The sequence below is a fragment of the Pleurodeles waltl genome, chromosome 3_1, assembly GCF_031143425.1.
Source record: "Pleurodeles waltl isolate 20211129_DDA chromosome 3_1, aPleWal1.hap1.20221129, whole genome shotgun sequence".
Lineage (NCBI taxonomy): Eukaryota > Metazoa > Chordata > Amphibia > Caudata > Salamandridae > Pleurodeles > Pleurodeles waltl.
The window spans coordinates 993,529,223-993,543,109 of NC_090440.1; the positions used below are offsets into that span (position 1 = coordinate 993,529,223).

A 13,887-nucleotide genomic window follows, 5' to 3' on the forward strand; every position below is an offset into this window, starting at 1 on the left:
CTCTGGTGGCTGCCTGCAAATTCGGCAGCCAGCACACCTTCAGAATGCCGACTAAGAAATATAAAAAAAACAAGACAACAGTCCCGTTCCACCTATGCACCCGGAATTTGGAAGAACATCCCGGTTTCTTACCTCTTTAAACAACAGTATATCAAACAGCGTTAACCATCTTCCTCTCCTATAACCTGCTGACTTTAAGCTTGCCTTTCACCGTGTAAAGCAGTCTGCTGCCTGTTGGCTAGGTTCCAGCTATAGAAAGGCCATACTCATACATACTTACTGAGTGGTAGAACTGTCCCCTGGTTCAGGGGCATGATAGTGTATGTGGTATTATGCAGCTCAGAGGTTACAGAAACCTTTTGTCTAAGACACTTGTTTATGACAGCAGCAAGCATATAGTATAGGAGGGGAACAATACCCTGATGGGTGGCATCCGTGTCTGGTCAAAAGTTGACCTGAGGGCATACCAGATGGTAGTCAGTGCCACCTGGGCGTTTGCCCTCAGGCAGGAGAATATTGCTTTTGAGGAGTTTTGATAATCGCTTGAAGGCTGCTGTCTAGATCAGCTTGCCTAAAGAAGTGTCCTTTGGTGATGGCTTGTAATTTGAGAGCAGTAGGCTCTAGTCCTGGTTGTGTCAGAAGCTCTTTGATGTTGGTGGTTTTTAAATCCTTCTTGAAGGAGTTGGATAGAAGACATACAGTAGCTTGAAGGTGGTGCTGCTGGAAGCAGCCTTTGACTTTGAAAGAAAGATGTGCATGAAGATTCCCCGAAGGCATGGATCAGATGGGCGAACCACGTCTATTGCATTATTCTCAACATTTATGAGGATTTCCTTTGTGAGAGGACTGTGGGTGCAGAACGCTACATCAAGGTTGGATGGGCTGCTCAGACGTTTGGACCGACCAGAGGGATGCGCACAATGATGGTTTGCATGGAGTAGGGCTCTACGGCTGCAGCTTAGACTGTGAAGAGTGATGATTTTGTGACTCTCCCTAGAAAAAGAGGAGGGTTTAGAGGTATGTGTTGAATAGTACTTTCTCTTCGGTGTTCTGGTAGTTGCCTCGTGCGCCTTGAAGTAATGCGGGACGTACCTTGCCTGCTTCATCAGACCCTTTCTTAGGACGCCTACCCATCTGCATGGCTCTGGATGGCATCTAAATGCTAGAAGCGCGGAGGATGCTGCAGGTCATGGCAGACTTCTGTGGGGCCCCCAGAACTGGACCAGCGTGGAGTCCAGCAGGGAAGGATTGTGACATACGGAGTCCCGGTCCCGAGATAGAGCTCTCCTTGTGATGTGCAATGGCAAAGCAGTCTGGGGTCCCAGGAAGAAAACAGGTGTGCTCGAGGCCCGGATTGAGGTGCGCTTGTGGGGTCCCTATAGATGAGCAGGTGTGGGCCCAGGGTATCAGGTCTGAGATACCTGAGATACCTCCATACTGCCTGGGAATGTGGCAGGTCAGGCTAGAGGTGACTGGCATAGCTGTGAAACGGGGGTGAATTAAAGGGACATAGGAAACGTGTTACCACAGCGCCCCTCTGAGATCCTAAGTGGATTCTCGCCCATCTCGTGGCCTCGTATTGTCAGGCACCGAACAAGGTTATCGACATTACTGGTTTGAGCTGAAGAGGGGGCGCAAGCAGCTCTTCAGAGCAAATCACCGCACGTGGCACTCGGTCAATCTAGTCACACGCCTTACGTGGCACTGTAGGAGGCCGCCATCTCCGGGGGCCTTCGAGGCGCTATTCCGTCCTGGACCCAAGTCGCAGAATCTTCATAACCTGTCATACCTAACCCTTCTGGGGTCCCATGCTGACGGCGTCTCTCCCGTCGTGATAACTGGCGCCCACATTCCCGGCTTGCTCCTGGCCGCTTGTCAATATCAGAAGCCGAAAGCATGAAACCCACTGACATAGAGTGGCAGTCCAGATATCCGGGGTACGCCATTACTAAGACCGCGAGCGGACTCTTCACAGGGCTGCTGCAGGGGCACAGCTGTGGGTCGGTGCCAGTCTGGGGCCCCGCAGGTGCTTTGGGGTGCTCTGTAACACAGAGATGGTGGTCGGAGTCGAACTTTCGCTCCCAGGCACTGGCAGGATACAGAGGGCTTTGGACAGTGCCAGCCCCGGGGTGGCATGCGGCAATAATAAGAGTTCTCAACCACCCACACGAAGTGCGGCACGGCTGAAAGGGGGCATTGTGGTGCCAGGGGGATGCAGTGGGTTGAGCGGGCCCAGCCGGCGCTGGGGAGAGGAGGGTGCAGCAGGAGAAACAACCCCTCCCCGCCCCACCCACCAAGGGGGTAGCAGGGGAAACACCCAGTTCCAAAGTACCATGCTGGTTAATAATTCCAGAATGAAAGAAAAAAAATTGGCGGCACTAGTTTCTCCTCATCGAATGCCAAACAATGGAACTCACTGTAGGCAAAAATAAGAGCAACTGAGAATCATCTGATGCTCAGAAGAACGGTTAAGAGTTGGCCCTTCCTAGCATCATCGCTAGATGTTCTTCCCAGTTAGCTTAAAGTCACTGAAAACTACCTGGACCTCAGACCTAAATCAAAGAGGCTGTTTCCCCAAAATGAAAAACAGAACTGAAGACCTCTGCGTAAAGAGGCGAGCCACTACAAAGACTGACATCTGCATTGCTCATCAGAAACCTAATATAAAAACAAGTAGGTTACACTAGCGAGAGATGCCCCTGCACTTGATGGTAGACACAAGATGGTGCACATCAACCCTCAACGCTGACAAACCGCACTCGAACTTCGTTTGAAGAAAACACCAGATACCGCTATACTCCCTTCCTCGCCCTGCATGCTCTTTCCCTCAGATCACTTCCCCTCTTATGTCCTCTACTGCTTGTGGCACTTCTCCCAAATCCTCTGCTAATTTTGAAGGTCAGTTTCACAGTGTAACAATGTAATATCTCACTTACCTCCTGAGTTTATTTTGCACCCCTAACTTTAGTAGAATTCTAATCTAACTCCTCTTCTCAAAGAACTGTTGTCTTAACACATGCCTGGCCTCTGATCCAGACCACAATACTAAAATCTGCAGATTTTTGCCACATGAATAATTGGATTATGCATGTGAAGGATTTAATCTGATGAGGACATTCTTTTGTTTCATTCAAATATACATATAATAAGTCACTGTACTAACTTCTAACACTGAGTCTCCATAGTATCGTGTTACTAGCCGAAAAAGGGATAGTAAGCACTATGTAATTGGAATTACCATACAGTGCGATACAACTTGTTTAGCAAATGGAGGTGTATTGCTGCTCTGCTCAAACGAATCTATTGCTGGTTTATGAAAAAGTGTCTTATTCTGAGACTGTAATACCGTGACTTACTGCTCTTTTTTTTATTTACCCCTCTTCATTATTCGTTAACAGGGATCGTGACCAGGGGTTCGCCTGATAGTGGGTACAATTTCTACACTATGACATACAGGGTTCTGTCCAGCCGAGACGGAAAAACCTGGAAAGTGTACAAGCCGAGCAGTGGTACTGAGGAGAGGGTAAGCTGAAACCGACAGGGCATTGGGTGTTCCGGATTTCTGCAGTTATATGCATTCTGGGAACTCTAGGTGGATGATGATAAGATGTACTTTTTACTCCATGTGTACAGAGACAGATGCATTATGTTTAAGAAAAAGGTTTGTGGTGAGAAAGGGATTTGCCATTGTATTCAGCTCCTACAGAGGCAGTTGCATGCTGGGTAAGTCAAGGTAATGGTGAGATAATGGCCAGTTCATCCAATTTCTGTGGAGGAAGGTGCGTTCTAGGTAATTCAATGAGATGGTGGGAACCTGGACGCTTTATTCTCGTTGTAAAGTGGTAGATGCATTCTGGGTGTTTCAGGACGGTTGCATGATGTGTCTGTATTCCAGTTTTACTGAAGCAAGGGCACTCTGGGTCTCTCAAAGTTATGGGGAGAAAATGGCTGATTATTAATTATGTATATACAGAGGCAAATCCCGATTAAGGCAAATGGGTGGTGGGAAGAGAATCTGCTTATTTCATATCTACAAATAGCGGTGAATTGTGGGAAAAAGGCAAATTGATATTTGGATAAAGTTGAATAAATGCCAGAGGGCAGGTTATACTGGAAAGTCACGAATTTTCCAACAGGCAGGGGGGTTTCAGCAGCTGTGAGCATCAAGAAAGGATCAGTCTGCGTCTTCGGGGGCAACATAAGCTTTGGTCTAAAGGGTGTTTTAGAGTTTTTTTTGTTTTGTTGTAATAATTTGCTATAGTTGGTAAAGCTGCGCAGCAGGATTCGCCAGAATGTGCCACATCCCCTGTCAGTCGTGGGTCGGTCTGAAAAGTCATGATATCCAAACCCCTAATGCCCTCCTGCCTCTGTTCTACTTACAGGTCTTTGAGGGAAACACCGACAGCCAACAAGCCACTTTAAACAACTTTATCCCCCCCATTGTGAGCCGCTACCTACGGATTGCCCCCCAAAGCTGGAACATTCGAGCTGCTTTAAAGGTGAAGGTCTTGGGTTGCGTGGCGACTCGAACTCGCAGTACCCGCCCTAACGGTGAGAGTCCGTGGCAGATCGAGCGACTACTGCTGACATGGGGGGAGGAAGAGTAGGGCTTGGATTTCATATTGTTTCCCTGGAATGGGGCAGAGTCTCCCATAACTTCCAGGAGTTTCCCTGGATATCCAGAAGCCTCCTCAGCTCCTACAGCCTTCCTGAAATCTGCCTGGACTGGAACAAAATAAAAGGAAGCTTTTCGGGATTTAAGTGGGGTGGGTTCTCCCAGTGCTCGGTTCCAAAAGTTATAAACCAGAAGTTGCAAAGACAGTCATTCTCGCCTTTGGGACATTTAGGCTTTGCCAGTGCCTTTTGGTGATGCTGTTTAGAACTGGCAAAATGCTGTGATTGTGGCCAAAAGGAATAAAGGAGAAAACGAAAAAGTTGGGATGACAAACTATTATTTTGTAGGTGCATGCATGTGTGGTGGCGTGCTCACACATGTCATTATGCATGCACGCTAACAAAATTACGTGGGCAACATATTTTTTTGTCAATACATGATGGATAGGTACATTTTCAAAAAAGAAAAATAAGTAGCACGAAAGACCTCTTTTTTTTTTTAAGGAGACGGAACCGGCGGCAATTTGCTGCCTGGTCCTCCGACTACATCCCCCAAAACCAGTTCTTGAAATTAAAAAATAGAAGTGCAGGTACAATGTATCAGAGTGCCTGCTCGATTCTGAGAAGTGCCGGTACTCACCAATGAAAAGTATTACATTTTTCTTGAGAAGTGCAGGTACTCTCCCTCTTAAAATAAAAAGGTGCCGGTACTCGGTACCGGACAGTTCTGGCCCATAAACAAGCACTGCCAAAAACGAAATAAAATTGGGGGGGGGGCAACGGAAGGTGTGGCACAATGGAGGATTGGGTGCAGGGCAGTAACGGGGAATGGGCGGAAGAGGAGAAAAGCAGCACATACGGGGGTGGGGGGCAGTACAGGTGCAGGGGGCGACGCCGTGCCATATGTGCCTTGTTTAGCGCGCAGTGTGCCTGACTGCCGTTCTTTGTGTCTATGTCAACAGTGTATGTGGCCCCTAGAGAGATTTCCACTGTGAGCAGCGTCCCTCAAGATCACAGCACTTTCCCCAGTGTTGAAATCCGCCTGGATGGAGCAGGTAATTTTGGAATAATAATGGGGCAAAGCCAGTCCCAGTTTCAACTGTAAAATGTGGGTATCCAAGGAGCGCTGACCTGTGCAAGGGGTATGGCAAAGAGACGGGTATGGAAATGCCAGGGACGGTCACTGACACTAGGTTCACCATTGTGGGGCCTGGGGCAGTGAACGGCACAGACTATTCCTGTTGATAATGTGATGCCCAAGGGGTGGTCCAGTTCCAGTGGTGGGACAGTGCAGGAGGGTAGACAGTGTCAGTAGCAGAGCGTCAAAGGCTTGTTAGGCTAAGCTTATGTCTGTATGGGCACCTAAAATGCTGGCATACTGTGGCAAAATTGTGCACGTCAGGCACAGAGCTTCGAATTTGCTCAGGTTCCTACCTGAATAGGCCATCAAGTCCAGGGTTTTTGTTTGCATTGTGGCGTGTATAGTCTTTGTCTTCATTTCACTATAACAGTCATCAAGTACTAGAATTCGGATTGATAACGTGGAATATATAAACTACTCATGCATGTATGTGGTAAACAGGTAGGGCCTAAGAAGACCGGCCCTGCCCCAGCCCTACCTGTCTTAGTCTTATTGTCAGCAGCCAGCGCCCTCTGTGTGATGCCTCTTACTCGGGGGGTAGGGGTGGTAAATGGTAATCTGTTTGCTATTAATGGTGCATTTGCTCTCTGCAGATCCGGCTCTTATGCTTATTCTGATACTTGTTGGACTTGTATTGATAACAACGGGCCTCCTCCTGTTTGGATTCCTCTGCTACAAGAAAAGGTGAGTCCAGCACCATCCCCATACCTCTAATGAACGCAGGGCCCACCTCATCCAACCTCTCCGGTTCCTTCCTTTTTGCTGAACCATGGTCTCTTCTTAGTTACCAGCTCTGCCTTTGCTCCCAAAGCTTCATTATTACCTCTGATTGCCCTTGTCTTGATGCAATTTTTGATAGGAATGGTCTCGAGGCAGTCCCTCAGCTGGCAGTACATTCGGGATCTCCTCAGGAGCACATCACGCTGTAGCGCAGTGACCTGACTTGTACTGACTGCCTAGCACTGCCTGAATACAGTTCACAATAGCGACTAACTCTGCATAGCCCTCCTGTCCAAACCTCTTCACTCCGTAGGTCCAAGCTGCACTACCTCACCCATCACTGAGCAAGTGAAAAGATTCAAGGTAAGGCCTCTGGAGCCTTCCATAATTGCCAAGTCAGGCCATGCCATACGACACCTTCAGACAGTCCTATTCTTTAGCCAGTAGCACATTTTGTTTTTTACACCTGGCCGCCCAGCATCTTTTAATTGTCTTTTGTCCAAGACCTACTGTTGTTGAAGCTAATAATTATAGTGGTCATTCGTCCAACTCATTGCTTACCATTCGTCAGCTTTCTTGTCAGCTAAAGTAGCTTGCTTCTTATTCAATTAATTTCTTTCCTCTTTTTCTGTTTGTCCTGACTCTAGAGTATCGTTTCTTTATTATTCTTTTGATTGAATTAATTTTATCCTTCCACTGTTCACATTCAGGTAATTACTTATTTCTTTTTCTTTCAGCACTCCATGGGAGTGCAAGCTTTTACTTGCTCTCTCCCTCTTGTGCTGCTTCCCTCTCATTCACTCCTCCACATGCTCCATGTTGCCCCCTCCTTCTCTCAGTCCATTGCTTCCCTTTACATTTTTTAAGGGTGCAGTAGTGCAATTTGCTGCAGGCCTCTCCTTTTGCAAACCACGCTTTCCTACACATTTTTTTTATTTATTATTGGGGTTCACCATCTTGGAACAATGAATACAAATATTAACAAAATGGCAGCCACGTCATGCTGTGTATGAGCGGTGACGCATGTGCATACATATGTCTTAATGCTGTGCTGCTGTTCATATATGCCATCAAGCCCCCCTAAACCCCTAAAATTGCACAACATTTGCAAAAATATATTATTTTGTTTGCAAAAGCTTTAGCAAAAGCAATAGGTCTGACAACCAAAAGGCAAGAACTATTAACTTATCTAACCCGCTAGTAGATTCTGAGACTTGTAATTATGTTTTTACTTTGTAAGTTGGGCTCAAAGATCTCTGCATGCAAAGTTATTGTGGCTAAAAAGCTAGACCTGCGTTAAGGTGTCACATATGAAGTGGCCCCTTGGCAAGTGTGAAGAAGTGCACGTGGTCTAAAAATAATATTATTTTTTTGCATTGTGGAAAACAGAAACCGGTGTCTTCTTCCACTATAAAGGCGACGCGGGAGATAAGCTTGTTTTCCCCTTATGGATGCTGTGTGTGGGAGCAGCTTACAAACAACGCCAACAATGCTGCAAATGATTCTTTAGGAGAAAAAAACATGCGTTAAAATGTCGTTCATGGACCGAAGACTAACCCAATTGTACGCCCCCTTTTATGGTAAGTGCTTTCTGACAGGACCTGCTTGACTGAAGCTAGGCACCACAAGGCGCTATACTGCACCGCAAGGCGCTTTAGCACCTACTTTCCTTATGTTGCCATTTACCTTGGCAGAGAGACATCTTGGATGGGGCCTATTTGCAGGAAGGAGAACTCCGAAGTTTATTGCTCCTAGAAGGCCTTTATGGGCAGCCCTGAAAGCACCTTTAAACGTTGGACGGATTTTACACCTTTTGAGAAAGTACTGTTCACATGGGTGAGATCTGCCTAGCGCCAAGCTAGGAGAGTCTCTCTCCCTCTCTGAGCACCCCACAGCCCCCGCTGTAATCAAAGCCTAGAGCTGCCCGAGATAAGCGAACCCGGAATAGAAGGTGTCCGTGACGGGAGCCAGGTCCTGGAGGAGGGGAAGCAAGCGGCAGTGGGGCAGGTAGCGCCGAGGGGTCACCGGGGCTGTGAGGAGGATTCGCGTCTGACGGGCGGCCAGGGCCGAGAAGAGGGGCGCCCAGCACCCTAAGACCGCATGCCGAGGTGAGGCCAGGTTCATGAGCAGGGGCCCCGAGCCGCAGGTTGAGCAGGGAATCAGAAGTGGCCAGGGCCCTAGGGGTGACCAACAGACTGGTGTGACGTCAGTGTGTGTTGTCATTGCACGAGGGCAATGACGTCATGCGCGAGTCGCTGTGTTTTGACGTGATGGGACTGAAATCTGATTGGGTGCTGTAGGCCCCTGCCAGGAGATGGGCAGCGCAAAGAGAGAAGATGGCGGCATCTTTGGGGCGTGCCGCCACACCCTCCTCTCACCTTGCACAGCAGTAAACCAAGCACCTGTCTTAGAACTGTCTGAGAGGTCACTTTGTGGCTCCGCCACTATCGGCTGACTTAATTCTCCCCACTGCCAAGGGCCTCTCCAGGGGTTCCGTGGCGCTGGCTCCTTCACTAGCCTTATGTCTTCCAGAGCAGCGCTTAACTTGTCCCGGTGCCTGAAGCTCCCGATCACACGTCCGCCACCGGTGCCATTAGACGTCGGCTTCTTTAATTCACCTCCATACACTCTCTGCGCCTTTCTCTGACTATTGCACGTTCCTGGTCTCTCCCTTGGGCCGGGTTATTAAAAGCAGGAACTGAGACGATTCTCCATTTTTGCCCTCACCGTGAGGGTGGAAAAAGAAACTTGACTGCAGCGGTACCATCCTACACAGCTTTTTAACTGACTTCAAAGAAACTCAGTTCTTTTAAAGTCTCATCTTTTCAGAACTGAAGAATTTCCAATATTATATATAATGAAGCCATTGTTGTTTCCTATTTCTCGTATGCAACTAACAACCACTGACAGAGTAAATAGTCCTGGCGTGTTCTAGGTGTAATGTTACTTCTTGTATTATCTATCTGGATGCAATGACAGAAAAAAACATCAAAATACCAGTAGGGCGGCACACTGTACCAAGCACAGATTTTAACTTGCGTGTTTTAAGCCACGCACTTAATTACATCAGCCACCCCCCCTTTGAGAGAACCCCAGTTTTGTCATCCCACGTAAATCCCTGAGTTTATCGTCTTTGTCTTCCTCCGTCTTTTAATGTGTTATTTTGTCTCTCTCTTGCTCTCGGAAAATATTTGGTGGGGAAAAATAAGGGCGAGCCCCCAGAAATGAGTTCTGGGGGCGCCCACCGGCAACCCACTGCTGAAATTAAGCACTGGCCATAGAACCGCTCCCAGGTGAGGCAGATAGAAAGAGGCAGGAGAGCGAAAGAGAGAACTGGCGGGAGAATGCTGTGTGCTAAGCTAGAGTTTGCTTCTTTCCCTTATCGTATATTCCCGAAAATTGAGTTGTTTAAGAACTTGCTGCAGGGACTGGATACCTTTATCAGACTAGGCTTCGCTTTAAATTAAACATCGTCCTTATGTATGACTTACAGTCTCTCTCGGGATCTTTCATCTCCAAATATACTTTTCTAAAGTAGAGAGGATGGAAAAACTTTGCCGACATTCTGTACAAGATCAAGCCTTCAGGAAAATCAGAATTTTCAATTTGTCTAACTTTAAACATGTAGTCCATTTAGATAGCGCGCGCGAACTGGATGATCCATCTGCATGCTGCTGGTTTTATAGAGGGTGGAAGCGGCTGGCAGGCTGCGCCGCCTGCTTATATTTGAGCCTAAAATGTGTGCAGGTCCCACACTGCGATTTGTCCAGCTAGCATGCAGCACAGAGAGTTGCCTTACAGAACTCTTTGAGCACAGTTCAGAAAGGTCACGGTCACTATTCAGTTGGGGCTAGATGTAGCTGGCATCCCTGCTATATGAGGTCCTGATTGGCCAAAGCCTTCGCTCCAGTTTTGTTCCTCTAAAGCAGTGTGTTGTATGTTTAAGTATAGTGGAAGGTTGAGGGGTGGAATGTAGAATGTGGGGAGATGGAACCTGGGGGTTGGAGGTTGAGGCATTCTGATATGGGAGACGGTTGAGAAAGGATGTGTGGACCAGCTTGAGAAAATAAACTTAAGAAATACAAGATTACGTGTGTCCTCATCTTTACATTTTGGCGACGAGGGAAAGGAAGATTCAATGAAAGAAGTAGTGGACTTTTAAAGGTTTGACAGGATGTACTCCAGGCGCACACTACGGAGGAGGTGAAGGAGTAGTACTTCACGCAGTTTCAACAGAAGGAAACACATGAATTGAACGAGTGCGCGATATGGAGGCACGGCAGTGAAGGTGGGCTTTCAGTTTTTATTTTATTTTAGTGCTTTCTGTTCCTCCTTCTTCGCTGCCTTTGCCTGCCAGTTTGAACTGCCGTTGTGGGTTTGGTCACGCGGCCTAATTTAAACAACGCGCCGCGCGACATCCTTTTCTGGATCCTAGAGCGTGCTGTACATTCTGTGCTCTACGCGCAGTAGCGAATCTTCGCATCGTACCGGATTGAATTTAAGTGGAAGACTGCTGTGTTGAGGATTACATGAGGATTACATTAGCAATATACCTTACTTGTTTGCGCAGCCCTGTGTTGGAGTACACCTGTTTCTTGCTGTTCCTGCCGTCTGTGCTGTTCTCTGCATATTGTTCTGGGCGGAGCCGGGACTTTGTCTTCTAGACATAAACAGAGGACTATCGGATGGTTTCTTCTATTATTGTCACTAAAGAAGGTCTTTAAAGGAAAAATGCGGAAAAGGAACATCTTTGTGACAAATATTAATTAACTTTATGAACAACTAAAGTCACTTACATAAATTTATTTTTATTTCTTTTTATTTTTTTCATATTTTTTTTTCTTTCCCCTTTTTATATATAAGTATACTTATTAAAAGGAAAAGGGAGAAAAGATGCAGTTTGAACCTCCTGCAAAGTTTTTACAGAACAAGGGAGAACCACCATTGCATTGGACTAGGTGGAAGGAAGAGTTTTTGACTTATATGAAAGCTATTGATGATGTCGAAATGTCACAAGATAGGAAAAAAAATATTTTATTACATTGTTTAGGCTCTGAGGGGCAGATGGTTTTCAGAACTTTACCACCAGTACTGTTACCAGATCATACGGAGGGAGAAGTGGACGTTTTCAAGGAAGCGCTAATGAGATTGGAGAAGAGATTCAAACCTACTGCAAGTCTGGCATTAAATAGATTCAAGTTTTATACTAGGGCACAGCATTCTGATGAGACATTTGATGAGTTTTTAACAGCACTACGAGGATTATCTATACATTGCAATTTTGGTGATATGACTGATGAGATGATTCGGGATCAAATTATAGTGCATGTGAAAAGCAGGAAGATCCAAGAACATCTGTGGGTTATGGGGGATCCTAAATTGCAAGATGTAATCTCTACTGCGAAAGCTCTAGAGCAATCTGAGAAGTGGATGAGATCTGTACAGGATGTCGATAAAGTTAATAATATAGAATCTGAGGTGGTGGGTGCAATGATGGGTAGTAATTCGAGTGGTAATCCTGGTTTCAAGAATACTGGTGTGGGTAAGAAATGGGTGAGACAAGATAGGATGGAGAAACTATCCTGTTTCCGTTGTGGTAGTGTGAACCATCTTGCATCATCGCCCCAATGTCCGGCAGTTGGAAAAGAATGTATGAAATGTGGAAGGTTGGGACATTTTGCTCGGGTATGTAAAGATTTCAAGAAAAGTAACTATGTAGCCAAAGGGAAGATGGCGTGTGTTAGTAGTGGTAAAGATGGTCATGATTGGCTGAAGGGTGATAATGAGCAAAAGGGCATGGTGTTGTCACTCAAGCATGGGGATGAAATACGGTGCGAACAGATAAAACGACCTAGATGTGAGGTACAAATCGCTGGGAGGAGGCTGGAGTTAATGGCAGACTCGGGGTCACCTTGGACAATTGTTACACAAGATTATTTTAAGCAAGTCTTTGAGGGAATTTGGGAATTGACCGATTTGAAGGAACCAGATATTATTGCTGAAAGTTTTGAAGGGAGGACTATTGATGTGACTGGGTTTGTTGAAACTGGAATCACTTTTAAAGAGAGACGTGCCAATATTAAATTGTATGTTGCAGTTAAGGGGGTTAATGTCCTAGGATGGAGGGACCAAGGAAAATTGGGTGTAATTTTGAATCCCCGGTGTAGTGAACCTGTATTAGTGATAGAGTCCAGGGAGGCAACAGAGTGGATTACTTCTAAGTTTCCACAAGTTTTCACTAGTAAATTGGGCAAATTGATCAAGTATAGCCACAGAATTAAAGTCAAGGCTAATGCCAAACCTGTAATTCAGAAACTTAGGAATGTTCCCATTAGTGTCAGAGATGAATTAAAGAAGATCTTGTCAGATATGGTGAATGAGGGTGTGATAGAAGAGATTGAATCCTCTGAGTGGGTTTCTCCGATCGTTTTAGCATGAAAATCTGACAATTCTTGGAGACTGTGTGTGGATTTGAGAGCTGTAAATGTTAACATCATTGTGAATTGCCATCCTTTACCCAAGATAAATGAGGTCATTAGTATGTTGGAGGGGGCGAATATTTTTTCCACATTGGATTTGAGATCGGCGTATCACCAAATTGAATTAACAGAAGATTCTAGACATCTCACGGCGTTTATCACCCCGCAAGGGTTATACCAATTTAAGAGGATGCCGTTTGGATTGGCGTCAGCAGCGTCAGTCTTCCAGAGAGCGATGTTTCATTTGTTTAAAGACATGGACAAATATGTGAAGTGTTTCCAGGATGATGTTTTAATTTTCTCAAAAGATGAAGTTGAACACAAACTGCATGTATAAAATGTTTGTAAAGTGTTGAGTGTGAATGGTTTGACTTTAAGGGAGAAGAAGTGCAAATTCTTCTTGAAATCTGTTGAGTACCTAGGTCATACAATTTCGGGAGAAGGTGTTGTACCAAAACGATCCCTAGTGGAAGCAATAGTAAATGCTCCTGCTCCTGATGATCGTGAAAAATTATTATCATTCACTGGCTTGTGTGAGTATTATAGCAAATTTATTGAGAATTTTGCTACAAAAATGGAGCCTTTGAGGGAGCTTACGCGAAAAGGAGTCCAATATGTATGGACAGAAAAACAGAGTAATGCATTTGAGAGGATTAAGAAAGAGATAATACAGGCGCCTACTTTGAGACCTTTTTGTGTGGGGGCACAATGCATAGTTACTGTTGATGCAAGCATGTATGGGATTGGTGGGGTTTTATCTCAGAGATGTGGGAGAGACAAATGGAATGTTACGTTTGCTTCTCGCACATTGACGGATGCAGAAAGAAGGTATGCAGTAATTGAGAAGGAATTGCTAGCATGCATTTGGGCTGTGGAGCACTTTCGGGACTATATTTGGGGGTCCAATTTCATTCTGCAGACAGATCATAAGCC

At 45.9% G+C, this 13,887-nt stretch overlaps 1 protein-coding gene across 1 annotated transcript in view; it reads left to right on the forward strand.

The window, feature by feature from the left end:
* Positions 1-13,887, forward strand: part of LOC138284889 (discoidin, CUB and LCCL domain-containing protein 1-like) — a 180,831-nt gene that overhangs the window by 135,391 nt on the left and 31,553 nt on the right. Inside the window, exons 9-12 of the mRNA XM_069224136.1 lie at positions 3,399-3,523; positions 4,383-4,551; positions 5,577-5,669; positions 6,349-6,439. Coding sequence (XP_069080237.1) covers positions 3,399-3,523; positions 4,383-4,551; positions 5,577-5,669; positions 6,349-6,439 — 478 coding nt within the window. The remainder of the gene's footprint in view (positions 1-3,398; positions 3,524-4,382; positions 4,552-5,576; positions 5,670-6,348; positions 6,440-13,887) is intronic.